At 41.2% G+C, this 27984-nt stretch overlaps 1 protein-coding gene and 1 long non-coding RNA gene across 2 annotated transcripts; one reads left to right on the top strand and one right to left on the bottom strand.

Annotated features, from left to right (window-relative positions):
- On the top strand, positions 1-27084 carry PROSER2 (proline and serine rich 2). Its single transcript, XM_073588985.1, has 4 exons — positions 1-99; positions 12233-12430; positions 24885-25110; positions 25401-27084. Exons 2-4 carry the CDS (start codon positions 12299-12301, stop codon positions 26402-26404), a joined length of 1362 nt encoding a protein of 453 aa, XP_073445086.1. The 5' UTR covers positions 1-99; positions 12233-12298; the 3' UTR covers positions 26405-27084.
- On the bottom strand, positions 24629-27984 carry LOC141100474 (uncharacterized). Its single transcript, XR_012234702.1, has 2 exons — positions 27896-27984; positions 24629-25115 (listed from the first exon to the last, which is right to left on the bottom strand). It is a non-coding gene; the product is annotated as an uncharacterized lncRNA (long non-coding RNA).

The raw sequence follows: 27984 nt of genomic DNA, 5'->3' as shown, positions 1-27984 counted from the left end.
CCGGTTACACCTGCTACACTCACCTCAGGATCTGCTCGGCAGCACACTCACATTCCCCAGTGCCTCAGCACAGACTAGCTACCTCTTGGGCTCTTGTAGGTAAGTCCGCACTGTGCGCTGGCTTCAGCTGTCACTGACATGCTGGGAGTTGTAGTTCTTAAAGTGCTTTGGAGCCACTGTTTGCTGGCAGGAAGCTGTGCTGTATCTGCTGTGTATCCAGGATGTATAATAACAGACAATAGGATTTAACCTCTTCTTCACCTAGTCTCTGTCATAGAAATACATTTAATGCGAGTATCACTTACAAGGGTTTCTCTTTTTACCTGCTCTTACTGTAGAAACATCCTCCCTGCACAAAGGGAGTGGGAGTACTGCTGTCTTGTCAGGGGGACCAGGACATGGGGATCACAAGTACTAAAGAGCTTAGATTATGTCCATCACGAATTCTCTTCTGTTATTTTAGTTCTAAGACTTGCGCCTTGGTGATAACCCTATCAGGGCTGGTGATAAATTGACTTTCCATCATTAGATTAGATAATAACTCTGATGCTTTCCCCTTTTTTAGTGACTTCCTTATATAGTAGAGTTTCTATAGATGTATATGTGTAAGCAGGCTCGGACTGGCCCATAGGATAACAGGGCAATCCCCCGGAGGGCCATCAACCCCACTGTAAGGGCAGTACTTGGCATAATTCACTTGATTCACTCCGTACAAAAAAAGCAGCATCTCATCATTCATTAACCAAACTACCCAGTTTATTATTATATAGAGATATAGGTACATTTGTGAATGAGGGTAGTGTAATATTTTTATGGAGGTGAAAAGTGGGCCCCCAAAGTCAAGGATACTGGTGGGCCCTTGGCACCCGAGTCCCACTCTGTGTGTAAGGCTCTGTTCACACTGCAGAGTTCTACTGCTGTCCTAGGTAGCCGTGTGAGGCTGCGCTCGCTGCCGAAACAACCCCATTCAGATTTGCCAGGGATTTTACGGGCCACGTTTTTTTCGGGAGAATTCTATAAACTTTATTTCATGTACAAACCTCTAAAACCTCATAGGCCGCACATATATATATATATATATATTATTGTAGAAGGTTCAGCCCAATCAGGAATAAATGAATGTAGAGATATAGGAGAATGCTATATGTGTAGACGCAGAACAGGAGAATTCCCCTAAATCCATCTGAGAAAAATCCCCCGATTATGCTGCTCAGAGTGGGATCGGAGGTGGCGAGAAAAAAGAAACAAGTTTTGTAGCCTGGTTGTTTTTTTTTTTTTTTTACTTTATAGAAAACTTTTTTTCTATAAGCGACTTTCTTCCTATAGAGTGACATATGTCAGAGCCTACCATCACGGGTACACATCGGGCAAAAGGAAGGCTCCGGTATGATATGAGCAGAACCTTAATAGCAGCGGAATCACACAGGAATTAACCTGGACTGTCTTAATTATCTGTTTATGACACCAAATTTATTACTTGAGTTGTTTAAACTTTGTGCCAAGACAAACAATTGTGCCCATGGTGTTGTACGTTGGATGGTGTACACTCATGGACCTGAGCTGAGCATTTGGCTGAACCGATCATGTAGTAATGACGTCAATCAATCATAAGCCATCATAGCCCTCTGTAATGGAGGTCACCAGTGAGCGGCCTAAGCTAAAGGGCACCCGTAAGCTCACTCAAACAAATGTATGGGTGTAGCTGGGTGAGTAATAAGATAACTAAGTCGTCTTCTTCTGGTCCGATCCCATGTTGTCAGTCGACCCTGAAATCTAAATATCAGCAGTAAAATATTTCTGGCTAGAAATGTGACGGCAATATCCAGATATGGTTAGGGTCTGTTCAATCTTTGTTGGAGGCTCAGTTAAATTAATGATCAGTAGGGTCAATCAGGCACCATTGGTGCACGGCTGTGGCACGCTCGTCATTTTCTGTATTCAGGTGTAACCATATGAATGGCCCACCCTGTAGAATGGAAAGATTTGAAACTCTTCTATTTTTGACTTATTCCTGTTTGTGACTTTGAAATTCCTTAAAATAATTCACGTCGTGAAAACTGATTTTTTTTTTGTTGTTGTTGCATAAAACAGAATAGCATGATCAGTGTAGAAAATACATCAAAAATCCTATGAAATACAGAGCGTTCTGTCAAACGTGAATTCCGTACGGACAGTGTTCTGGTATGTTCTCCAGGGAAAATCTGGGAAATGCCAATTTTCTGTTTCTTGTTATCTCTGAATAACCTGATGGTTTACTCCTGAAAAAACATACTGGAGATGAGGAGATGAGAATGATTGTGCAAATGGCATTCCAGCCTGTAGAAGACAGATGTGTCTGTGGTTTCTGGGGTCAATCTTCCTGTGTCTGTGGTTTCTGGGGTCAATCTTCCTGTGTCTGTGGTTTCTGGGGTCAATCTTCCTGTGTCTGTGGTTTCTGGGGTCAATCTTCCTGTGTCTGTGGTTTCTGGGGTCAATCTTCCTGTGTCTGTGGTTTCTGGGGTCAATCTTCCTGTGTCTGTGGTTTCTGGGGTCAGTCTTCCTGTGTCTGTGGTTTCTGGGGTCAATCTTCCTGTGTCTGTGGTTTCTGGGGTCAATCTTCCTGTGTCTGTGGTTTCTGGGGTCAATCTTCCTGTGTCTGTGGTTTCTGGGGTCAATCTTCCTGTGTCTGTGGTTTCTGGGGTCAATCTTCCTGTGTCTGTGGTTTCTGGGGTCAGTCTTCCTGTGTCTGTGGTTTCTGGAGTCAATCTTCCTGTGTCTGTGGTTTCTGGGGTCAATCTTCCTGTGTCTGTGGTTTCTGGGGTCAATCTTCCTGTGTCTGTGGTTTCTGGGGTCAATCTTCCTGTGTCTGTGGTTTCTGGGGTCAATCTTCCTGTGTCTGTGGTTTCTGGGGTCAATCTTCCTGTGTCTGTGGTTTCTGGAGTCAATCTTCCTGTGTCTGTGGTTTCTGGAGTCAATCTTCCTGTGTCTGTGGTTTCTGGGGTCAATCTTCCTGCGTCTGTGGTTTCTGGGGTCAATCTTCCATTTACTTGATCTGTTGCTTCCCATTCACCCAGGATAGAAGGTGTCATGTGTACACACAGCAGGTGTTTGTTACAATGGTTCCCCGTGCTTCTCTCACCCTTTGGCGTGATATCATACTGTTATTTGTTTGACAAGAGACTAAAGATTCAAGAATTTGCATTTACTTAAAAATAAATAGAAATGAAAATAAAAAAAGTAAAAATTGAAAGTAAATGATGTTTTTCCTTTACAAGGAAGAAGTGCAGGGCAGCAGGGAGATTTCCCTCTTCCCTTACAATGTGTGTGTGCCGCTCCATGTTCCACATAGGTGTGAGTAGCGTGGATTCTCCTGACCGATCCGCAGAATGCTCTACAGAAAACACGTTATGGAATTACTTCTCCTGCAATATCGCAGAAAGCTGAAGCTTCATACACTTCGTTTTTGCCATTGTTTTTTGCACGTTTTTGCCCCGGAGAAAAATATAAATTTTTACAATACCAGCAAAGTGAATGAGATTTCTGAAATCTCCCACTCATGCTGTTTCATTTTTTATTGCAGATTTAAACTATCAGAGCATTTTTTACATCTGCGACACTTCCACTCTTTCTGTGATTTTCAAATGAATGGGGGGAAAACTCGTAAAATTGCAGGAATAAATGTATCAAAAACATGCATTTTTTGAGCACCATTTTTTCCTGCCAACATTCTGTTTTTGCTGTAGAAAAATCTGCTGCAAATATGCATATAATGTGCACATACCCTAAAGCCCAAAGTTTACAATCATTCGTTAGTCAGTACATAGCGATTGCATTACTAGCAGTTGCCTAAAATGTTATAAGGACCTGGCGGTGGGTCCGGTGTCAGCCGACTGTGGCGTTCTACAGCAGGAAGCAGAATTTCAGCTTGGACTTAGAAGTTCTTTAATTTTTTTTTTGTAATGTCTTTTTCTATTGAAACAATGGGGGGAGATGTACTATCCTAAATAAACAAGAAATCTGGGACAGTTTGTGCTAAAAACCTGTATTACTTGCCTTGTATTACATTTATTTAGATGCCTTCTGTGGTTCATCGTTACACATAGCGATGCACCAGCGATCCCGACAACGATATGGATCGCTGGTGCATCCCTAAGTGGTCGCTAGTGAGCTGCCACACAGACAGATCTCACCAGCGACATCGCTGGGGTCGGGGGTCGCTACTTACCTGTCAGACGCGGCGTTCCTGACGTCCTCCCGCCCGGCTCCACGCGTCGCTCGTCGGCGCCACAGGAAGCCCCAGCAGGAAGCTGACGACGAGAAATGATCCAGGAGCTTCTCGCGCGATCAGCGATAATCAGCGGGGGAGTCGGTCGGAGATAAGTATCACATGTAGCGATATCGCTGCAACGTCACAAAATCGGTGACTTTACAGTGATATTGCTAGCGATATCGCAGTGTGTAACGGGGGCTCAAAGTCTCTGCATCATTGAGCTTTATCATTCTGTAAGTTAATTATTTCATTTACTTTCAAAGAAAACTTACCACAGTCAAGCAATGTACTAGGTGTTACCTGTGAAAGTGGAGAGAATAAAAAGATTTATTTTTCTTTTTACATATTTCTGTAAATGAAATGTCCCAATGTCCATCAGCATGTGTGGCGGACTGCTATAAGTGGCAATTCTTCGCTGCCTATAGCAACTGCAGGGCAGTAGCGGAGTATATAGATCTCTCATCAGTCCACAGAACAATGCCACTTGTAATAACAATATAATTAGTTATGCTAGTTACTTAATCCCTTGGTCTAGTCATTAAAGGGGAGCATCTTTTAACCCTTTAACGACGCAGGTCAACTTTTAGCACCTGAACTGCTGAAGAGAGCCGAAGTGTCCACTGTTGGTTTAGTTCGTTCACATAAGCTCATGTATTATTTGTGGGAAATCCTTTACCACCCTCTCTAATAAGTAGGGAGCAATTAGTGTGTGACTTTCCTTGAGCCAATCATCTAAGCAAAATTTGCACCTCGTCTATGGCGCAGAGTTACTGTAACTTTAATAGACAAATTCTTTGTATGAGATCTCATTACTCTTATGTATTGATGCACACTGTAGTCTTAAAGGGGTTGGCCACTAAGTTTTATTCATTAATGGCCTATCCTTGGAATTGGCCATCAATACCTGATTAGCACCCCCGGATCAGCTGTTAGCGGCATCGGTGGCAAGGTCTCAGATGCCGCCAGAATACAGCAGCACCAGGATTCCTATAGTGACCACAACCAGGTGCTGAAGATCAGGCCCCTATGCAAGTGAAAAGTGGCTGGATCTGCAGTACCTGACCGCGGCCACTATAGTTTTGATAGCGCTGCCGTGTGCCCACAACATTCGTGAACTTTCAGCCGTTGCCAGTGAGGAGCACACATCCAAGAGAAAACAATATACGGTAATAGTTTTTAATGTTGAGCTTTCAACAGTGGCTCACTAAATGTGGCAAGGTCTCTTTCTGGACGATAATCCCTAAGTACACCTCCCAGTATCTCAAGGGACCACATCAGTTCTGCTTTCTTATATAACCAATCTGTATAGCTTAAATTACAGATAAATGCCAGGTTTGATGGGTTTTTGCTTTTTAATCCAAAGGCATGGATTAATCCTAGAGAGGGGAAAATATAAAGGAAATTTTTATATCCACTTCTTACAGTGGACAAAAAAATATTCTTCAAAATTGCACGGTGTGAACCTGGCCAAGCAATGACGTGTAAAAAAAAAAAATATACGTATACAGTTATAAGGGTCACTCATGGTAATTTATATAGAAAAATGCAATATTAAAGCCCAATAATTTGCAAAAATTAATTAGTACAGTCATTAAACTGTCATGAAAAAATCTATTACATATTTATTTTATGTCTATATAAATGCCTTAGTTACATCAGTAATTTCTCCTTATTGTAGGTGTGGGCCTGGGAAGACTCATGCTACATAATGTATCTGCCAATGTATGGAAACACCTGTTTACCTGAACAGGACAGTTTGTACGTGTGGAGACAGAGTTCATGATCTTTTAACCTTTTCATAGAAAGGCATACACCCCTACAACATCTTTGAATGTTTAAATAACTTGTCTCCATGATTTTAACCCAATGAAGACTTGTTTCTTTGTTTAAAACATTCATTCTATAGTATCCGATGTTCTGCTTGAAAATCCAGTACGACAAGTTGGTGAAGAGATAAGCTTGACAGAACAGTAGTTTATTCATGAGTAACTCAACTAGTTGTCAGCTAGATAGAAGCCTTCAAGGGGTTGTTCGGTGTAAAACTACAAGTCTGCAGTCACTCTGTGACTGCAGGCTTGTGAATCCTCACATCACGCACACTGCGAGCTGTGAGGATTCTGCGGCATCGGGAACTTCAGTCATGTGACTATGCCCCTTTATATACAACCACAATAGTTATATATGTACAGTAATGTGCAAAAGTTCTAAGCAGGTGCGGAAAAACACTGCAAAGTAAACATACTTTTAAAAAATTGAAGTATTAATACTATACTTTTATCAATTAAAATGTAAAGTCAATGAACAAAAGAAGAAATGTGACCCCCCCCACCCCCCCTTTGCCTTCAAAACAGTATTAATTCTTTTAGATACACTTGCTCACAGTGTTTGAGCTACTCGGCAATTAGGTTGTTCAGAAACATCTTACAGAACTAACAACAAATTTTCTGTGGATGTCGGCCTATTCAAATCATTCTGTCTCTCTATGTAATCACAGACTTGATGTAGGTGACATCAGGGCTCTGTGGGACCATATCATCACTTCCAGAACTTTTTGTTCTTGATTACACTGAAGATAGGGCAGCAGGGTGGCTCAGTGGTTAGCACTGCAGCCTTACAGTGCTGGAGCCCTGGGTTCAAATCCCACCAAGGACAACATCTGCAAGGAGTTTGTATGTTCTCCCCGTGTTTGCGTGGGTTTCCTCCCACATCCCAAAGACATACTAATAGGGAACTTAGATTGTGAGCCCCATCGGCAGGTCTATCCTCTTCAGCAATGATAATGTATGCAAACTATAAAGCGCTGCCGAATATGTTGGCGCTATATAAATAAAAAGATTATTATTATTAAGATACATGTCATTTCATTATGACCTATGTTTGGAGACATTGTCCTTCTGATAAATAAACTTGGAGCCAGTCGAGTGCCTCCCGGGTACTATTGCATGATGGATAAGTATCTCTTGGTATTTTTTAGCATTGAGGACACAAACAAATGAGTGAATGACCAGTGGTTGGCTAAAGAAAGTTAGTGCAGCAGAGACAAGACACATCATGCTTTGGTTACATTAAAATCAGAAGATGTCCAGTAGTGCCATCAGCTCAGAACTGGCAGCAAACAATGGAACCCAGCTATACCCACTGCTGTCATCAGGGGAGTAACTAGAACTGATTGGGCCCCATAGCAAACTTTTAAACGGGGCCCCCTCAAAGACACACCCCCTCAAAGACACACCCCGTTCAAGACGCAGTGCGAAATCATTCACAGTGTACAGTTTTTTCCGCCGGGGCCCCGGATCCCCTACACCAGTTGTCCCCAACCTTTTTTGCACCAGGGACGGCTTCGAGCAAGACCATTCTTCCATGGCCCGGCAGGGCGGGGATGGAGGTGTGACAGGGGCGGGGCTTTGGTCATAAGGGGGCGGGGATATGGACGCGGTTGTAGTTTAGCAGTGCATACTTATCATTTAATTATAACATTTATAATGTGACTCAACTCATCGTAGGTTTTGAATGAGTGGAAGCACCTGGCTTGTTTCTCTGTTTCAGTGGGAGCACTGGGCTACTTCTACTGATGACCGTCACTGCTAATGATAATTGGAACCTACAAGGAAATGGAGCATTGAGCACTTAAGAAAAATTGTACTGGAGTACTGTACATGCTGATTATTTTCTAATCATCAGAAAATGTATGTGTGGTTCCCTCCGTCCTGTCCAGCTCTGTGTGGCTCCCCGTGTTGTATGCATGGCTCCCCTGTCACCATCCTTGTATACATGGCTCTGCTCCCATCCTCCCATCCTTGTATACATGGCTCCACTCCCACCCTCCCATCCTGTATACATGGCTCCCCTGTCCCATCCTGTATGCATGGCTCCCCTGTCCCATCCTGTATGCATGGCTCCCCTGTCCCATCCTGTATGCATGGCTCCACTCCAACCCTCCCTCCCTTGTATATATGGCTCTGCTTCCACTCTCCCTCCCTTGTATATATGGCTCCGCTCCCACTCTCCCTTCCTTGTATTTATGGCTCCCTCCCATGTATTTATGGCTTCGCTCCCACTCTCCCTCCCTTGTATTTATGGCTCCCTCCCATGTATTTATGGCATCGCTCCCACTCTCCCTCCCATGTATTTATGGCTCCACTCCCATGTATTTATGGCTTCGCTCCCACTCTCCCTCCCATGTATTTATGGCTTCGCTCCCACTCTCCCTCCCATGTATTTATGACTCTGCTCCCACTCCCCCTCCCTTGTATTTATGGCTCCGCTCCCACTCTCGCTCCCAGGTATTTATGGCTCCGCTCCCACTCTCCCTCCCTTGTATTTATGGCTCTGCTCCCAACCGGGTATGTATGGCTGGGCTCCCCCATCCTCCCCCATCATACTTACCCGTCGCTGTCGCTGAACTTCCTTCCCGTCGCTGCACTTCCCTGCATCTCGCGGCGCTTCAGCTTCTTCCTGTGCGGAGCGATCACGTGCTACCACTCATTAAGGTGCATGAATATGGACGCCACGCCTATGGGAGATGAGTGGCATCCATATTCATGACCTTATATGAGCGGTAGCACGTGACCGCTCAGCGCTGGATGAAGCCGCTGCGCCGACAGGGATGACAGGGTGAGTATCAGCTGCTACACAACAGCCACCGGCTCCCCTTGTGTCCGCGGACCGGCAAGAGCACCGCAACGGACCGGTGCTGGGCCGCGGACCGGTGGTTGGGCCAGTAATGTACTTAATTACACTACCGGGTAGCGCCGATCGGAGCCGGGGACCCGGGCCACTATATGGGCCGGGCCCCAAAGCAACCGCTTCGGCTGCTACCCCGGTAGTTACGCCAGTGGCTGTCATAGACTATCATAGCGTAGAGCAGGGGTGGGGAGTCTTTTTTTCTGCCAAGGGCCATTTGGGTATTTATACTATCAGGGGACAAAATTAACAACTTGAAAATTACCCTGCTATATTTGGTTAAACGTTTAATTAATTTAGCCCTAATATAATGGCTACAGCTGCTTCCATCAAATTTCCGTCAGTCTGGAGTGCAGATGACTCTTTGCGATAAGTTTTGTAAAGAATTTACAGCAGTAAGTTGTACTGAACACAGATGTATATTACACTGCAGGTCTCCTCACAGTGGGAAATTCATCACTGCTCATGTTACATTTATAAAACTCAAGCAGTAAGAGATATGCAGTATACATCACATAGGAGACACTGAGACTGCTGTATATACATCATATAGGAGACTTCGAGACTGTTGTATAGACATCACAGACGACATGGCGGCTGTGATATATACATCATAGGAGACATGGGGCCGCCGACGCTGTCTTATGCGTGACAGGAGAGCTAAACTGAGTGCGGACCTGAGGTCCCCCACCCCTGGTATAGAGCAGGGTAGCAATGAAGGCTGGAATGGAGGTCTATCCTCTTCAGCAATGAGTCCTGCTTTTGGTTATACATCATTTGTCAGCAATTGCAAAAGGGAGCTGCCAGCAGTGAATCTTCATTATTTGTGTGCCCAAGTGCATTCCGCATAGCAGAACATTCCTCAGACAACCATTAATAAACTGTATAAATTGTTACTTGCTCCTCTTCTTCCTCATCACTGTTGAGAACTGGCTGTGAGCATAGTGCTGAATATTCCCTGAACAGATTTGTTGTTTTGAATTCAGCACAGATCTGACAAAAGCCTTGTAAGTTATCTTTCATTGTGTTTTATTCACTGTGTATCTATAGGTGATAAGTATAGTATTTTACTTGTGCATTTGGCAGACCTGAGCGAAACTATTACTACAATGCTACAACTCATGTTTGAGGAATGCTAGAATAAATGAAATCTGAGTGATATGCATACACATAAAGTAATCAGATGGATAAAGACCATAAACGTGGAGTCACCCAATGTGTAATATTTGCACTAATTTTCCTCTGACTTGGGGTATTCGAGGACAGTAATCTGGACTCGCCAACAGTTTTTTCTTTACTATCAGAAAACACAATACAAATCATTAAGACAGTTTTACAATTCTGATTCAGCAATATCTTCATAAGACTATATCATGTGTAGTATGTAGTGCTATTTACAGTATAACCAGCGGAGAGACACGATATAGCTCTTATGTAGCTTTTCCGGCTGCTTTAGTCCACTACACAAAAATCAAAGTGACCCGAAGGAGGTGGCATTCTTCATTGCCACTGACCCTACTAATGCGACACCTTTCTGGAGTACTGTGGTCTATCTATGAGTCCATACTCTACTCTATGAGTACAACCTGGATCAGCATAGTGCTTTTACCCCTTTGTTCCACTGATCAGTTGAGGGAGGTCTCATGGCCAAAACCCCACAACAAAGCCTCTGATATGTGGTGAACATCAGATGTTAGAAGTTTTTTGTAAGTTTAGGGAAGCTTTATGTAATTGAAAAACATGGCATGTAGAGTTGTCTATTTGTCACTTTTAGTTTGAGAATTAGGATAATCAAAGGCATTTTGACACTTATACACTTGAGAATCAATCACCCAGCATGAGAAGAAACGTATTTCTGTTTTGATGACCATAAATTCCATAATTCTTACTGCTGTTGACTATAAGGCAAACAGGTCCAAGTTATATTAGTTATATTTTTGTCATTGTGAATATCTGGCATTCCATCTTTTAATTCAATGTTTTCCTGCCAAGATGATTGTTCGCAATACTAAACCCATAAATGCCAGCTACGCGCAGCTCCACATCACTATATAAAGGGTCGTCTATGGGTGGCTTAGAATGGCTAACCCAATGATCAGTTCCAGTGAATAAAATAGGACATGGAGGACACAAATTTTTGCTAGTTGTGAGGGCTTCTATGCAGTAAGAGGAACATGTAAGCCATTGTGTAGTTTGGAGCATCTGACTTTTGGGCTTTTGTGTATTGTTGGTTGGGATATGCACTTCTTATTCATGGTTAATGTCAAATACATTTAGCTGTGTGGTTTCAATAAACGCACCTGCATATTAATATGTTAGTTCTATATCATTATTAAAGCATGATTCACTTTTGGACATTCATCATAAACAATGGCTTGTTTTTATAGGCAACTCCATCTGTGCTTTGTTGTGTGAGATAGGAAGTCTACAATGCCTTTTGTAATGTTCAACCCCAGTGAACTACATTGTGCGCAAATGTCGCCACTCGCCACGGGAAAACTGAATGCAGATTTTGCTTTTATCTTTCTGTTGCTTTTCTTGCTGTTTATTAAATACAGCCGTAAAATGCCATCAAAGGGTTAAATTAAAGGAGTTTTCCAGCAACTGACCTTTCACAAATGGCATGCCATAAAAGTTAAGTCTGTCGGAATTTAACACGTGATACACCCAGATATCAAGAGAACTAACCGGTTCCTCTCTGATCTTTGCACAAAGTTTACATGATCGTAGCCATCATGCATGGTTGAACTGGGGCCTTAAGAGGAAAAGCAGGTCCTTGTGTCAGTCCACCAGATCCTAATAGTAAATATGCCCTTGTAACCAATTAGGCTGACTTGATTGTGTTCTAAAGAAAGATCTATATAACGTTGAAATTTTTTTCCAAATATCATTAATAGCTAAAAAGAGGCAACTTTGGCACTTACTTGTTATTAAAAATCATCTATGTTCTCAAGAGTGAAGAAACTTTTTAATTTTATTTTGTTGTGCTACCGCAGCGGCATATCAGTGGTAGCCATACTTCTAGGCAAGGACCATGGCTTTTACAAGCTTGTTGCTATAGAGCTTGTAAGCACTCATCTAGTGATCTGGCCAGCTTCAGTACCTCTATACACCTCCAGTTCTGAAGATGCAATGTTGCCTCTGATTGCAGCATCGGAGAGTAGAAGCTGGGAGGCAGAGAAGCAGTGCTCTCCTAAACAATGAGACAACCCTTTTGAGTGTCCAAGGAATTCAAGACAAAACTAGAAAAATGGCATAATCTCTTCTCTCATCCCATGTATTTATTTTCTTTATTTTTAGAGTGAGGGCATGGTTCACTGTGAAGAAGCACAGTTCCTTTAAGCACAAAAGTATCCTGTTGAGAGAATGCCGAGCAACCTGTTGAAACTGAGTTCTTCAAGCATGGAATTAGACTTCCATAACCGCAGTGACTTTGAGAGAAGTGGGAGTTTCGATAGCCAAAGCAGTCAACGTTCAAGGTCTAGAAGCTCCAACTTTGTAAGTACTGTACATTACATTAAATAAATCTTCAATGAATACGACTCATGACTATGGGTGATAACTGCCAATAGATACGTACACATTACTTATGCATTGTGTACTTTATACCTACTACAACCAGAGGCCTTATTTATTCACATGATTACTCTGCACAATGGTTATTACACATGATCTGTATGGTAGCTCTTATTACAGAGATCCTCATTATTATTACCTATTAAATGCATATTTGCACTTATTCTTTAGTTTTTATCTATTCTTATATAGATCACCTATTGAGTGTTGTTGTTCTTACCATGTGCACTTACTACCTTTGATATTAAACATTGACTTAATCATGTACTCACCTAATGGCCTTCATTTCAGTATGACCTTCTTTTTTATTTACTTTTTATGCATGTAATTAATCTGAAAATAAAGTTTCAAACTTTGGGTAACTAATAGTGGTAGTCATCAGCAACAGTTAAAAGGAGTGATTTGACCATATTTCAGGCATTTTCAACTTGGAAGACGCTCCATACTTATAATACAAGTCATTGGGGAGGCTAAAAAGAAATTATCAAAACTCATTGCTTAAAGGGAATCTATTTCCATGAAAATCCAGTCCAATCTGCAGGCAACGGGTTATAGAGCAGGAGAAGCCGGTCAGATTAATATATAGTTTTGTGAGAAAAGTCAATCTAATTTGTGTTTTAATCATTTAAACCTCTGTTCTTTCTGGGATTTTCAGTTTCGGTCTTATCAGTGATTGACAGCTTTTTTTGTGTAAGTGTGCTCTACAACATTGTGCCTGCAGAGTGGACTGCATAATCATAGTAATGGATTCCTTTTAATGTAAAATGCCTGCACATCGCCATAAAAAAGCTAAAGAGTTGCTCAAAAACGCCCATAAAAACCTTATCAAATGCCAACAAGAAATATTTACAAAGTGCTTCACAAAACATAAGAAAAACACCCAGCATGCTGCAGTAAAATAACGCTGTCTTTTGTTGAAGCAGTTTCCCCCTAAACCTTTGTTGGCTTAGGCCACCTGCAAAAGATGTTATTTGCACTTACTCTGAAAAGAAAGAAGAGATCTTTATGGCTTTTAGTTGGCCAAGCTAAAGTGTTTGTTTCCTGATTTTTTTCTATGATTTCCAATAAAAGCTATTGATTGTTTAGAGAGCGGAACATCGACTCTCTTACAGTTGGTCTACATCTACAAATGCTTATAGTGTCCTTATGTCATGACCGTAGTTGTTTTTCTATTAGCGCTTTTAGATTTCTATAGTGTTTTATTTTTTCATTTAGAATTCTATAATTTCCAGCATTACAGCATTTATTGCCTTGGTACTCATTGCTGATTTTTCAACACTTGCAATACTATAATGCAAATAATCATTTTAGAGCCACATAATTATCTAATGAAGCACATGCAATGCCATGTGGATTACAGGGCTATGTATAGCAGGATATGACATCAGATGTGTCCTTGGCTACAAAGAGGCAGGAATGTTACATAGTATTAAAGCAGTATTTATCACATACAGTGAGTACGGAAAGTATTCAGACCTCTTTAAATTTTTCACTATTTCATTGCATCCATTTGGTAAATTTAAAAAAGTTTTTTTTTTCTCATTAATGTACACTCTGTACCCCAACTTGACTGAAAAAAGGCAGAAATCTAGAAATTTTTGCAAATTTACTAAAAAAGAAAAAATGAAATATCACATGGTCATAAGTATTCAGACCCTTTGCTCAGTATTGAGTAGAAGCACCCTTATGAGCTAGTACAGCCATGAGTCTTCTTGGGAATGATGCAACAAGTTGTTCACACCTGGATTTGGAGATCCTCTGCCATTCTTCCTTGTAGATCCTCTCCAGTTCCGTCAGGTTGGATGGGGAACGTTGGTGGACAGTCAATTTCAGGTCTCTGCAGAGATGCTCAATTGGGTTTACGTCAGGGCTCTGGCTGGGCCAGTCAAGAATGGTCACAGAGTTCTGAAGCCACTCCTTTGTTATTTTAGCTGTTTGCTTAGGTTCATTGTCTTGTTGGAAGGTAAGCCTTTGGCCAAGTCTGAGGTCCAGAGCACTCTGGAAGAGGTTTTCATCCACAATATCTCTGTACTTGGCTGCATTCAAGTTTCCATCAATTGAAACCAGTCGTCCTGTCCCTGCAGCTGAAAAACACCCCTATAGCATGATGCTCCCACCACCATGTTTCACTGTTGGGATTGTATTGGGCAGGTGATGAGCAGTGCCTGGTTTTCTCCACACATACCGCTTAGAATTATCACCAAAAAGTTTTATCTTCGTCACATCAGACCAGAGAATCTTATTTCTCATAGTCTTGGAGTCCTTCATGTGTTTTTTTTTAGCAAACTGTATGCTGGTTTTCATATGTCTTGCATTGAGGAGAGGCTTCAGTCGGGCCACTCTGCCATAAAGGCTCAACTGGTGAAGGGCTGCAGTGATAGTTGACTTTGTGGAACTTTCTTCCATCTCCCTGCTGTATCTGTGAAGCTCAGCCACATTGATCTTGGGGTTCTTCGTTACCTCTCTCATCAAGGCTCTTCTCCCACGATTGCTCAGTTTGGCTGGACGGCCAGGTCTCGGAAGACTTCTGGTGGTCCCAAACTTCTTCCATTTAAGGAATATGGAGGCCACTGTGCTCTTAGGAACCTTGGGTACTGCAGAAATTCTTTTGTAATCTTGGCCACATCTCTGCCTTGGCACAATTCTGTCTCTGAGCTCCTTGGTCAGTTCATTTGGTCTGACATGCACTGTGAGCTGTGAGGTCTTATAAAGACAGGTGTGTGCCTTTACAAATCAAGTCCTATCAGTTTAATTAATCACAACTGGACTCCAATGAAGGAGTAGAACCATCTCAAGGAGGATCACAAAGAAATTAACAGTATGTGACTTAAATATGAGTCTCTGAGGAAAGGGTCTGAATACTTATGAACATGTGATATTTCAATATTTTTTAATAAATTTGCAAAAAGTTCTACATTTATGTTGTTTTCAGTCCAGATGGGGTGTAGAGTGTACATTAATGAGAAAAAAGGTTTTTTGTTTTTTTTTAATTGACCCAATGCTGCAATGAAATAAAAAGTGAAAAATGTAAAGGGGTCGGAATACTTTTCGTACCTACTATAAGTATTAGCACTCCAGGCTACATACCTCCTGCATCCTATAGGCTGGCTAGGTGACAGTCGTACTATCACTGTGGTCATGAGAATTCATGTTTCTATGACACATATGCAAGCTCTCATGTAGCAATACAGTGACATGGCACGAAGGAGAACCGTGAAGAGCTGTAACTGGCAGTCATTACACTGTTGTAGACGGGACTCTCTCACACGCCCAGAATATGCTCTAATGTTTGCACATATAGCTTGAAATTTACATAGTATACCAAAGATGTGATAAAGCACAGTTAATTTATGATTATTGTTTACAGTGGGGAGGGCGATCACTTTTTCACACAGGGTCCTGTAGGTTTGTATTTCTTTTTTCCTTAATAATAAAGACCTTCATTTAAATACTATTAAATACTATGTGTGTTATATATTTTATATATCTATTATATAAAGCTCAAGTGTGTGTATGTATGTTTGCATGTATGTATGTATGTATGTCCGGGATTGGCATCCGCATCGTCGCAGCTACAGCCACAAAATTTGGCACAGTCACACGTCTGGACTCCGAGAGCGTCCTAGGCTATGTTGTGAGGCGAAATTTTAACCCCATGCGTTCCAATTCACCAAAAAATTTTGCCCCTATCTACATATTGAGGAAAAAGTGTGTGTATCAAGCCCCGCCCCTCATTATGATGTCATAATGGTTGCCATGGCGACGCTGATGTCATCATAGGTTGCAAGCCCCGCCGCTCATTATGATGTCATAATGGTTGACTATGGGATGGAGGATGTGTAATGGGTATATGGGCACTGGACTATGGGATGGAGGATATGTATGATGGGTATATGGGCACGGGACTATGGGATGGAGGATGTGTGATGGGTATATGGGCACTGGACTATGGGATGGAGGATATGTATGATGGGTATATGGGCATGGGACTATGAGATGAAGGATGTGTGATGGGTATATGGGCACTCGACTATGGGATGGTGAATATGTATGATGGGTATATGGGCATGGGGCTATGGGATGGAGAATATGTATGATGGGTATATGGGCATGGGACTATGGGGTGGAGGACGTGTGATGGGTATATGGGCACTCGACTATGGGATGGAGGATAGGTATGTTGGGTATATGGGCACGGGACTATGGGATGGAGGATAATTATAATTTGTTATATCTATCCACATTTAGTTACTATGCCCGGGCAGCGTCGGGCTCTTCAGCTAGTGTATGTATGTATGTATATATATATATATATATATATATATATATATATATACACACACACTCACTTGTGTGAAGCAGCCAAGTCCTGGTACGATTGAGAAGTTGTGTAAGACAGTCTTGCCACAGTTCATACACTATAGAAAAACCAAGCACAGCAACGAGACCCAAGGTAGTTATACTACATCAGCAATGTCTCTCTTCAAGCACAGTTTTTAAACCAGTCTTGGGGAATCAAGATGAGCTGTCCAAGCTATTTTGAAGATGCACCTAAAATAGGCAAAGTTGAGAACATTAGATGCAGTGGTCGGCCAAAGGAACTTAGTGCATCAAATGAAAGACACCTCATGCTTCCTTCCCTTAGAAAGCAAAAGATGTCCAGTAGTGCCATCAGCTCAGAACCGGCTTCAACCAGTGAGACCCATCTACACCCATCCGCGGGGGGGGGTGCTTACATAGAAATCATTAGGCCCCAGAGCCAAAGTATGAACAGCCCCGCACCCAAAAAAAAATAAAATATATATATATATGTTAATAATAAAATAATCTACAGGTGCTCTTAATTTCAAGCATGCATGTATTAGTAATTGGGTAATTGGCCAGACATTGTCCAAGAAAGAGATTGCCCTGGAATGGAGGACAATTTAAATTTTAGAGCTAAACTTTGATTTTTTTTTTTTCTCCTTTGAGTCATGTGCTTGTAAGTATATGATATGCATACTCACAGCCACATTCCGACTAGACAAGCGTTTCCCAAACTCCAGTCCTCACGGCCCCCAATATGTCATGTTTTCAGGATTTCCTTAGTATTTTACAGGTGATGGAAGTATCATCAAGGCATCAGGAATTCTCTCACGTGTAACACTGGAAATCCTGAAAACATGACCTGTTGGGGTCCGTGAGGACTGGAGTTTGGGAACCACTGGACTAGACTATGTCCATCTTCGCTCAATTCACTTGAATTTAGCCAGGCAACACCCATTTAGACGGTTTGTGATGGCATGTATGCAAATCGCATACTTGTGGTTATGTGTCTCCCACTCCCGTTGAATCCTCACAGGACGTCGTGCGCACGATGTGAAGATTCACAAGACTGCAGCTCCATAGAGTGACTGCAGACTTCTAGCTTATAACTTGACAACCCCTTTAATTTCAGAGGGCTGTACATGTGAAGAGGGTTAATAGCTGGATGCACATTTTACACATTAACGCCCCCTTAGTAGTTGGGTGCACATTAGCATCGTCCTCCCCTTGTGAATAGCTGGATGCACTTTTTGCACATTATCCCCTTCAAGCTCTTTACAGAGGTGTGTTTGTGTGTGTGTGTGTGGGGGGGTAAATATCTGGATGCACTGCTTGCACATTACAGTGAGGGGAATAAATATCTGGATGCACTTTGGGCACATAACAGGAGGGGGATAAATATTCTGGATGCAGAGTTTGCACTTTACAAGGTGGGTCGGAGGATAATGTGCACAAATTGCATCCAGATATTTATCCCCCTCCCCCTGTAATGTGCAAACTGTGCATCCAGAATATTTATCCCCCTTTCCCAAGTAGTTGGATGCATTTTTTTACACACAAAAAAAGTAGGGAGGTGACAAGGGGCCACCTTAAAATCAAGTTAATTTTAGTACTACCGTCGGGCCCGGCTTACAGCCTCACATCCCCAGCGTCATCGCTCTTCATTCATCACTTTACAACTAATGGCTTCCAGGCCCTGCATACAGATCCTCTGTGGCTGGAAAGTTATGTCAGTCAGGAGGTCTGGCATACTTATAAAAATCCAGCCAGAGAGTGGAGTCAGAACAGGAGGAGTTCCGAGGACGAGGCAATGCTGACATTTAATCAAAGGCACACAGCTACCGGACTGGACCGGGCCCCCTCACCTATCGGGCCCCATAACAGTCACCTGCTACCATTGGTGGTATGCCACTTCAAAAAGAAGCACATTAAGGTCATGAAGTGGCCTAGCCAGTCTCCAGACCTTAATCTCATAGAAAACTTATGGAGGGAGTTTAAGTTCCGAGTTGCCAAGCGACAGCCTCACAATCTTAATGATTTAGAGATGATCTGCAAAGGGGAGTGGAACAAAATTCCTCCTGACATGTGTACAGACCTCATCCTCAACTGCAAAAAACGTCTGACTGCTATGCTTGCCAACAAGGGTTTGGCCACCAAGTATTGTATTGTTTGCCAGAGGGATCATATATTTATTTCTCACTGCAAAATGCAAATAAATTTATATAATTTATACAATGTGATTGCCTGGATTTTATTTGTGATATTCTATCTCTCAATGTTAAAATTAACCTACCTTTAAAATTATAGACTGTTCACGTCTTTGTCAGTGGCAAACTTACAAAATCAGCAAGGGATCAAATAATTATTTTCCTTCACTGTAGGACCTAGGATAAAAATAAAATGAGAAAATAACCTGCAGTAAGCAAACAAGTAAATAGCAATAGTACATGTAAATAACATAGGACACTTAGTAGACACAATTGATCAAAAGAGACTAAAAGCCATCCCACCGCGACATGGTGTACATAATCAGTATGGTACGTAACTCTTACAGTTCACCTCACTGTGTCAGCTGCCTATTGCTTTTTATTTAATTGCTTGCTGCAGGTTATTTGTCCGTTTTGTTTTTTTTTTTTACTAGGTTCTGCACATAGATTATTATTTATTTTTAGAGCACCATTGATTCCATGGTGCTGTCATGAGAAGGGGTTACATCTAAAATATGGTGAGCAAACGAACAGAAGAGAGAGAGCCCTGCACTTGTGGGTTTATATTCTATGGATATAAATTACTGTGCAGAGGTGTATGTATGTGTGTGTGTGTGTGTATATATATATATATATATATATATATATATATATATATACATACATAAAGTACAAACCAAAAGTTTGGACACACCTTCTCATTCAAAGAGTTTTCTTTATTTTCATGACTATGAAAATTGTAGATTCACTCTGAAGGCATCAAAACTATGAATTAACACATGTGGAATTATATAATTAACAAAAAAGTGTGAAACAACTGAAAATATGTCTTCTATTCTAGGTTCTTCAAAGTAGCCACCTTTTGCTTTGATTACTGCTTTGCACACTCTTGGCATTCTCTTGATGAGCTTCAAGAGGTAGTCACCGAAAATGGTCTTCCAACAGTCTTGAAGGAGTGATGCCTTCAGAGTGAATCTACAATTTTCATAGTCATGAAAATAAAGAAAATTCTTTGAATGAGGTGTGTCCAAACTTTTGGCCTGTACTGTGTGTGTATATATATATATATATATATATATATATATATATATATATATAAAATAGGGTGGTCCAAAAATAGGTGGACAGTATGTAGGGTTATGAAGGGAGAGATTTATCAAACAAGGTGTAAAGTGAAACAGTCACAGGAGATAAGTATCTCGGAATTCTAATGAATCAAGTTGTTCCCCAGATACAGAAACAGCCTAATTCAAATTACCTTTATTTCCAACAAGATGGGGCCCCTCCACATTATTAAAGAGTAGTCTGCGAGTATCTTGATGAAACATTTCCTAATAAATGGATTGGCCGAAGAGGCCCACTTGATTGGCCGGCACGTTCACCAGACTTGACCACAATAGATTTTTTCTATTGGGGAGTACTCAAGGACAAAGTTTATAGTTGAAAATCAAAAAGTGTCAGTGATTTGAAAAATTACATAAGAGAAGAATTTCAAGAAATTAATACCTAAAGAGACTTGTGCAAAAATGTTTGTCGAAGCGTAAGAGGCAGACTTCAAATATATTTCTTCCTATTAATATATTAACTCAAATACAAATGAAAATTGCATAAACTTAAGTGTATAGGGGTCTCTGGGCTCTCTCTCGGCAGATGAATTGCAGTGGCCAACCTTTTTGTTATCAAGGTAGTTTGGCAACACCCTTCTCCCTTCTTGTTGTCAGCACATGAACATATACTTTGCTGAGCACTCATCTATATGGGGAAGTCAGGAGAGAGATTGGCCTGGCAAACAAATGTTCAGTCATGAACTGATGAAATGTGTGTAGCATTGCACGGCGAATAAGCCTCCTTACCTTGACAAGCCCGAGATGGTATGTCACTCTCCACAAGGAGAAATCTTACCCCATAGACCTCAGTCCAGAGCCTCTCGCCTAGCCAAATCAGTTCTCATACTTTGCACTGACGAGGGCCAATAGCCCGAAACCCTGTGTCTGTAAATTGAGATACTGATTTGGCTTTCATCCCAAGTCATATTACAATACTCGTTAAAGGGTCGATTGTGACTTGAAGGATCGCTACTTCCAACAGGTGGTGCTATAGAGTTCAAGTCCTCTTTCTTTTCTGAAGAGGCAATTTGCATACAGCGTAAGAGACAGCCATCTTTTCTCCTGTATGGACCCACCACATTTACAAGAAGATATCCTGAGGTTGAGCTTACAATCAGATAATGTCTGTGTCCGGAGTCATTTAGCTGCGTATCATATTGCTCAGGGGCCTCCACTGTATTTTGCTTCCAGGGGTCTTCACTGATCTCGATCTGGCCCTTGGAAGGAACTCCATCTCAAATACTGGACTGGTTAATATATTAGCAGCATTTTAGTCATTATATACCGTAAGTGTTGCTTGGAAAATGTCTATCCATTTTATCTGCTTGTAGTCTATATGGACTACTAGGTGACTTTCATTTTCTTCAGTTGACTTTGACTGGCATTTACATTTCCATAACTTGTATTTTTTCACTACTGCCATTAGACCTTCTGCTGTTTAATGATTACCGTATATAATGGAATAAATTAATATTGCATAGTGGTTTTACTTGCATTCAATATTGTTATTCTTGTTAGGATAGCAATAATGCTATAGTTTAAACTAAATATAAAAAGGCCATAGCCATATAAAATGGCATAAGGCTGATCACAATCCTGATTTGCGGACAGAAAATATCCAGCATATTACAGTAGTAGGGGGTACATAGAATTTTAGCAAATCTTATCCACACACTGTAGAAACTCATCCATGAATTTTCTATCTGTAGCATAACAATTTATGTTATGGATTTTGCCGTAGATTTGCTGTGAAATCCGCTGTGTGCACGCTATGAAGATTTTTTTTGTTGTATAAATGCCAAGGGTTAATTATGAAGATCATTATTTGCTCATGAAGTTTGTTATTCTTTTTTAAAATCAAGTAACCTGAACCCCAGCTCTTCCCTCCTCTCCTCCAAAAACCAACACAAGTTTATGTAATTCTTTATCATGATTTTTGTAAATCATTTGCTAATCACTTGCGTACTCATAATAAGAATGAGACACATTAGTTAGTTACGTTATTGTCGTTCACCTATGCATGGAATTTAGCTATAAATAACTGGTGATATCCAGATTGTGTGTACGTGATAAACCACTGTTCTTAGAGTAACAACAAAACTTTAAAAGGAATGTGCAACCCTAGCCACTAATTAACAAAATGCGCTATATGGCTCGTATTGTGTTGTAAAACACTGTTTTCTTCCACTTGTCATGGGCTGGTGACCTCCCCTGACCGATTACCCTATTTCCTTCTCTCTGCCCTTTCAATGATAATTTATTACCAGATTTTGAACTTCCAGTTTTGAATTTGTGTGCAAATTGCCTCTTCAGAGAGGAAGAGGACTTGAACGTTGGCACCACCTAGCAATCCTAAAGGTCACTATCGACCCTTTAACGAGCCTTGCCATATGACTTGGGATAAAAGCCAAACCAGAATCTCAATTTTCAGACAGTGTTTCAAGGTTTTGCCCCTCGTCAGTGCAAAGTATGAAATCTGATTTCACTAGGTGAGAGGCTTAAGACTGGGATTCAAGGGGTAACATTTCTTCTTGTTGAGAGTGACAAGCCAGAAAACAGCAAAAGAGCAAAAAGGTTTACCCGTCCAGGCCTCCAGACAAATGCACTATCAGGATGCAGTGGACCCATATAATTAAGATGGCAATACAGGTGCAAGGATACCAATGAAACAACCGCTCACAGCCTACCAATACATGGAGGGGGCGGTTGCCTGGTATGTTAATGCACAATAAAAAACTTGTATGCGGCGCTGTTCACACTATGGCCATGCACAGCATCCAGGCCAAACTAGTAGTGACACCTTTCTATTAGCTAGGGCGGGCTGCCCAGCACTATCAAAATATATGCCATGTGAACAGACACCGTAGTTTACAAGACCAAATGGGCCCAACAGTTATGTATGTCTATAGCTCAGATACTGTTGGGCATGAGCACATTCGTACGGTGTAGAGTGAGTTGGATCTGGAGAAACAATGTTGAACCAGTACTGACACTGACTTAACAACTCTACTAGAAAATGTTTCCTTCACCATGCAGTGCATTCTCATCAGTGGCACAGTCAGCATCATGTTCTGTTGGTAATTGTAGTAGAGTCAGCAGAAAGTATTTCACCCTTTTCCAATCCCAATCTGTTATGTGGAGAGCAGTGGAAGAAGTGGGTTACTTGTCTATTTTAAGAAGTTAGTGCTCTTTGTGTCTGTTCTCAAACATATTTAGTTTAATTCGCTTTTTTGAATGACATATCTAGAGTTGGCCATACACCTTAGATAGATGTTGACCTTTTGGTAATTTGGTTGACCGGCTACTCCTCCTGGCTTCCCCAGACATATGCAGAATGGGACTACGTCTGGCACTAGTTTAGCCTAAGTGAAACAAAGGATTGGGTATGTTGGGACAGTTAGGACACCCCTATACATGCTAGCAACTCAGTCCCTGCCTAAATCAGCAACTTCATCTGAGGTTAATCAGATGTGTGATTGTGTGAGAACATCTGTATTGTTATAGAAATAGGAAAGCATGGGAATTTTGAATTTGAAAGGATTGATCATATATATTATGGCTAATGTTAACCAATAACCACGTACTAATATATCCTTCTTTGAAAGAAGCTCTCGCATCAAAGTTTTTATGCTCTTAATATATTGTAATCATCATATTATTAAATAGCACTGTGTACTTACAATTACTCATTTTGCCCTTCTACCCAGTTAATTCTTCTCTTTTCTGATAGGTCTACGACATCACATGATTAAAAACAGACTAGCTAAATCTATCTAAGCTCTGCTTGAAATAGGAAGTCTCTTCCTGCATGAGTCACCATTAGGACTACAATTCTACCTCGCTGCAAAATCCTTCACATGGGAGGAGGAATGGAGTAGCTGGGTCAGGAGTTGAAGAGGAGGTGGAGCTAGGCTGCCAGGGACTTTTCAGTTATATAGAAATGTAGTTCTAATGTTGACTCATGCAGGGAAAAGGAACTTCCTGTTTCTACAAAGAGCTTAGAAGGATTCAACTAATCTGTTTTAATCACGTGATGTCATAGACCTAAAAGAAATGAGCAATTATAAGTACACGGTGACATAAAATATGATGATTGCAATGTATTAAGAACATAAAAACTTTGATGGGAGTGTTTTTTTAAGCTCTGTGCCATATTCTTTATTTCTGAAGCCACCAAACCACCTTCACCCCTCCCCCAAACTTCATTGCCGTTCTCACATGACAATACCATTCACAAGATGCTGTAGCTATAGGAGTATGTGACCAGACAGGTCATACAGCCTCCTCCATGCAAACACACCATGATAGTCATCTGCATTTGTGTAGGTTCTGGACAACAGTTATCTAGTGCAAGTGCAGGACAATTGAATGTAGGATTTTCAGATGATTTTTTTAAATTATTTTTAATTACTTAGCCAATCATCTAAAACAGGACACGATTTAACAGCCCTCTGATGCAGAGACCACTATGGGGTGGGGGAGAAGGAGTTAAAGATGTGTGAAATCATGCATAAAGTTCTTTAATAATTATCTGTAAACTTCAATACATAAACCGTCTTCTTTGTAGAGTATGTTTCCTTCTTTGTACCACCCATTGTATATTGTACATAAAATTCACTGAGTTGCGTTATTGTGTTTTATAGGCTGTCATTATAAGCTCTAACAGTGACCATCCTTAGCAAAGCTATAACATGACAAGAAGATGTGTACTTTTACCATGATGCCTCTTGCTATGACGTTTGTCTTATTTTTCATTAGGATGATGAAAACATGAAATACTTAACAAACGAAGAGAAGAATGCCCTCATGTTCTTGGAGGAAACATTAGATGCCTTCGAAGATGACTTTGAAGAACCACCATTTTCAGCTAATTCAAGTATTGGTTACTACTCTCCAAGGTCAGCAGAAGATAACCACTCCGATGCTGATGACATCATTGATCTTGTGCAGACTGAGCATAACCACATCGAGACTTCACCAGATGGTAAGCTGTTGAAATATTCTTCCTAAATTACTTTTACATTCTTAAAACATTAAGCAACATTAAAATGAACTATAAATTTTAATATGAATTTTTGATGGCTACTCAGAAAAGCGTTAGTAAAACTCAGTACGTAATGAAGTTTTCATAAATGGAGCTAGGAAAATATACGGTGCAAGTTACAATATGTGCTTGTTGGTTTCAGCCCTGAGTTTTTGTCAAGTTCCTCAATCTGATCTTTATGTAGTTCCCAGGAATTTACTGACACCTATAAATGTCTTTTTTTCCTGTAGACTCTGGAATTGGACTAAGCCTTAATAGCTGGAATCATACTCAAAAAGACTCTTGGACCTCACAATCAACCATGACAGTAAGTTCACCTGTGACTGTTCCACAGCTGGACACTGAGAAGCATTTTCATGACCAAGCGACCGAACATCGAAAACTACTCGGTGCTGTTCCAACACCTGTCATTATTGCTCAAAAAATATTGGAAAAGAAAAGTGACAACATAAATATGTCGCCCTTGTCACCGAAAGATGAAAAATTACCAGAGCCGAAAAAAAGTGTAGGTACATCGCCTATTGATGAAGGACATTTTATTTTTCCCGGATCACCAAATGCCAAACTCAGTCGTTTTCCAAACAACATAATTATTAAACCAGTTGGGAAACAGTATAACAAAACTATTGCTAAGGCAGCTGTCAATGTACAAGAGCGCAAAGCTCAAATGCTGGCTAATTTACATGGTCCTGGATTGCTTGCTGATGAATTTGATTCAAAAAATCGACATGAACAACTGGGACGGAGGCCTTCATTTCATGTACCCTCTGAGCAGACAAGATACGAGGCCCTTACTAAGCTTGGCTTAGTTAAAGAAATCCCTGTTCAAGCTGAGGTTCCTTCACCTGATGTCTGCAAATCTCCAGTCTCAAATGGTGAGCATTTATCAAAGATTTTGCCTCCAGAAACAAAGAGACATCAGTCGGATGAGCATGACAGTATCAGCAAAATCTTGATGAATGAACCAAGCAACTTTGTTCCTTTGGGGAAAACTGTTCTGATCAAAGGTGAGCCAACATCCTCTTTAGAAAGGAACAAGCGACATAGTAGCATACAAGTTTCACAAGAGAAAAAACAGATAATTAACCATCAGGAAGTCAAAAGAACTTATTCTATGCCAAGACCTGTAGGTTTACGATCTCAAGGGATCACAGTGCAGTTTTCTGGACGTGATTCCTCAGAGGAGTCTAGAAAAGACGCTTTGAGAAGACTTGGCCTGCTGTCAGGACACTGAAATAATTCCACATTTCCATGACACTTATCATACAATTAAGATGTCTATATTGCATAGAAGACCAATGTTTCAAAAACTTAAAAGAACAGAGAATTAACTTTCAGCCTCTTATATGTGTAGCATGTTTCATGTATATATTTCCGTTATGCATTTTTTATATTCTTAATGTAATCATATTATAACATACATATAGGTTCAGATATTAAAACTACCACTTCAAATGCAACATATATTTAACTATAGGGATTCATCAGGACAGAACAATTCTGTGTTCTCATGACTTTAAATTTCTTAAGTTAGCAGAATTCACCAATTAATTGATTTTGTTATTTTAGCTGGGATTTTCAATTTTTTTTTTATTCCCTGGGAGCAATAATTGTAATCTATAAAGAGCTATTTTCCTATTTATTGACTTTTTGAATCTCATTATAAAATTGATAAGATGCATAATGGTGCTTAATGTAGCCATAAACATTAGATGAATATAAGCTGAAGACACCCATTTAGACGTGTCTCTATCTAATTGCACACCGTATATGTGCACTTAGCCTACAGTGTATGTCAGGAACTTTTCCCGTAGGTCCCCATTCAATAGATGTAATCTAACAGTCTATTCCTTGGCCTCCGTCTGGCCAGTATGCATCTGTATACTGTTTGTCTTAGGCTAGTTTCACACTAGCGTTTATGAGCGCAGCGACGGCCTGCGCACGGCCGCCGCTAAGCCCCGCCCCCTGCCGCGCCCCGCCGGTAGCTCCGCCCACCGGCGCATGACGCTGCATGCGCCCTGCGTCCCCTATCTTTATCACAGGGGGCGCAGGCCGTGCGCAGCATGCGTTTGGCGGCGCATGCGCCTTTTTGACGGTTTGCCGACGCAACCAAAATGCAGCAGGTTGCGTTTGGCGCAGGTCGGCGCACCGTCAAAAGGACGCATGCGCCGCCAAACGCATACTGCGCACGGCCTGCGCCCCCTGTGATAAAGATAGGGGACACAGGGCGCATGCAGCGTCATGCGCCGGTGGGCGGAGCTACCGGCGGGGGCGCGGCAGGGGGCGTGGCTTAGCGGCGGCCGTGCGCAGGCCGTTGCTGCGCTCCAAAACGCTAGTGTGAAACTAGCCTTACCGCATAGGAAAACACAGCAGACTGCGCTTTCCCAAAAAGACAGCCACTGAAAAAAATGTATACTTTTCAGTATGCATTTTTTAACATTGGGTCCATATGTTGGACGTATGCTTATACAGCCATCCTGACTGTGGTGCATACCTTTTGAGCTTATATGCCCACTAGTGGGCACAAATGCAGTATGTACCTGGCTCATCCTATGTATATGGGCGCGTCCCCAATTTTGTCAGATGTCAGAGGAGAGTTGGCTTGGCATGCCAGATTTCAACATGCCTTATGCTTCTCTTTCTCCCCGAAAATAAGCCACTGCCTGAGGATTCAGACCAACAGTTATGTAATATACAGTATATGGCCACATTTAGAGTTGAATACCTTCTAGAAAAGTATATGCCTCTTGCTATATTTCTAGAAAAGTCTAGTAACTTTGAGCTGGATGCAACTCTTGTAAGCTTTCCGTTATC

This window comes from Dendrobates tinctorius, unplaced genomic scaffold, assembly GCF_039654945.1.
Source record: "Dendrobates tinctorius isolate UK_male_01 unplaced genomic scaffold, ASM3965494v1 ptg000105l, whole genome shotgun sequence".
In the NCBI taxonomy this organism is placed as follows: domain Eukaryota; kingdom Metazoa; phylum Chordata; class Amphibia; order Anura; family Dendrobatidae; genus Dendrobates; species Dendrobates tinctorius.
The sequence above is the reverse complement of the archived record's forward strand: the minus strand, read 5'-3'. Positions and strand labels throughout refer to the sequence as shown.

What these genes read in the sequence shown, in the direction of transcription:
- PROSER2 (XM_073588985.1), top strand. Translation starts at nt 12,299, where the DNA reads ATGCCGAGCAACCTGTTGAAACTGAGTTCTTCAAGCATGGAATTAGAC. An exon ending in GGTCTAGAAGCTCCAACTTT is followed by an intron (nt 12,431 to 24,884) that starts GTAAGTACTGTA and finishes ATTTTTCATTAG; the next exon opens with GATGATGAAAACATGAAATA. An exon ending in CATCGAGACTTCACCAGATG is followed by an intron (nt 25,111 to 25,400) that starts GTAAGCTGTTGA and finishes TTTTTCCTGTAG; the next exon opens with ACTCTGGAATTGGACTAAGC.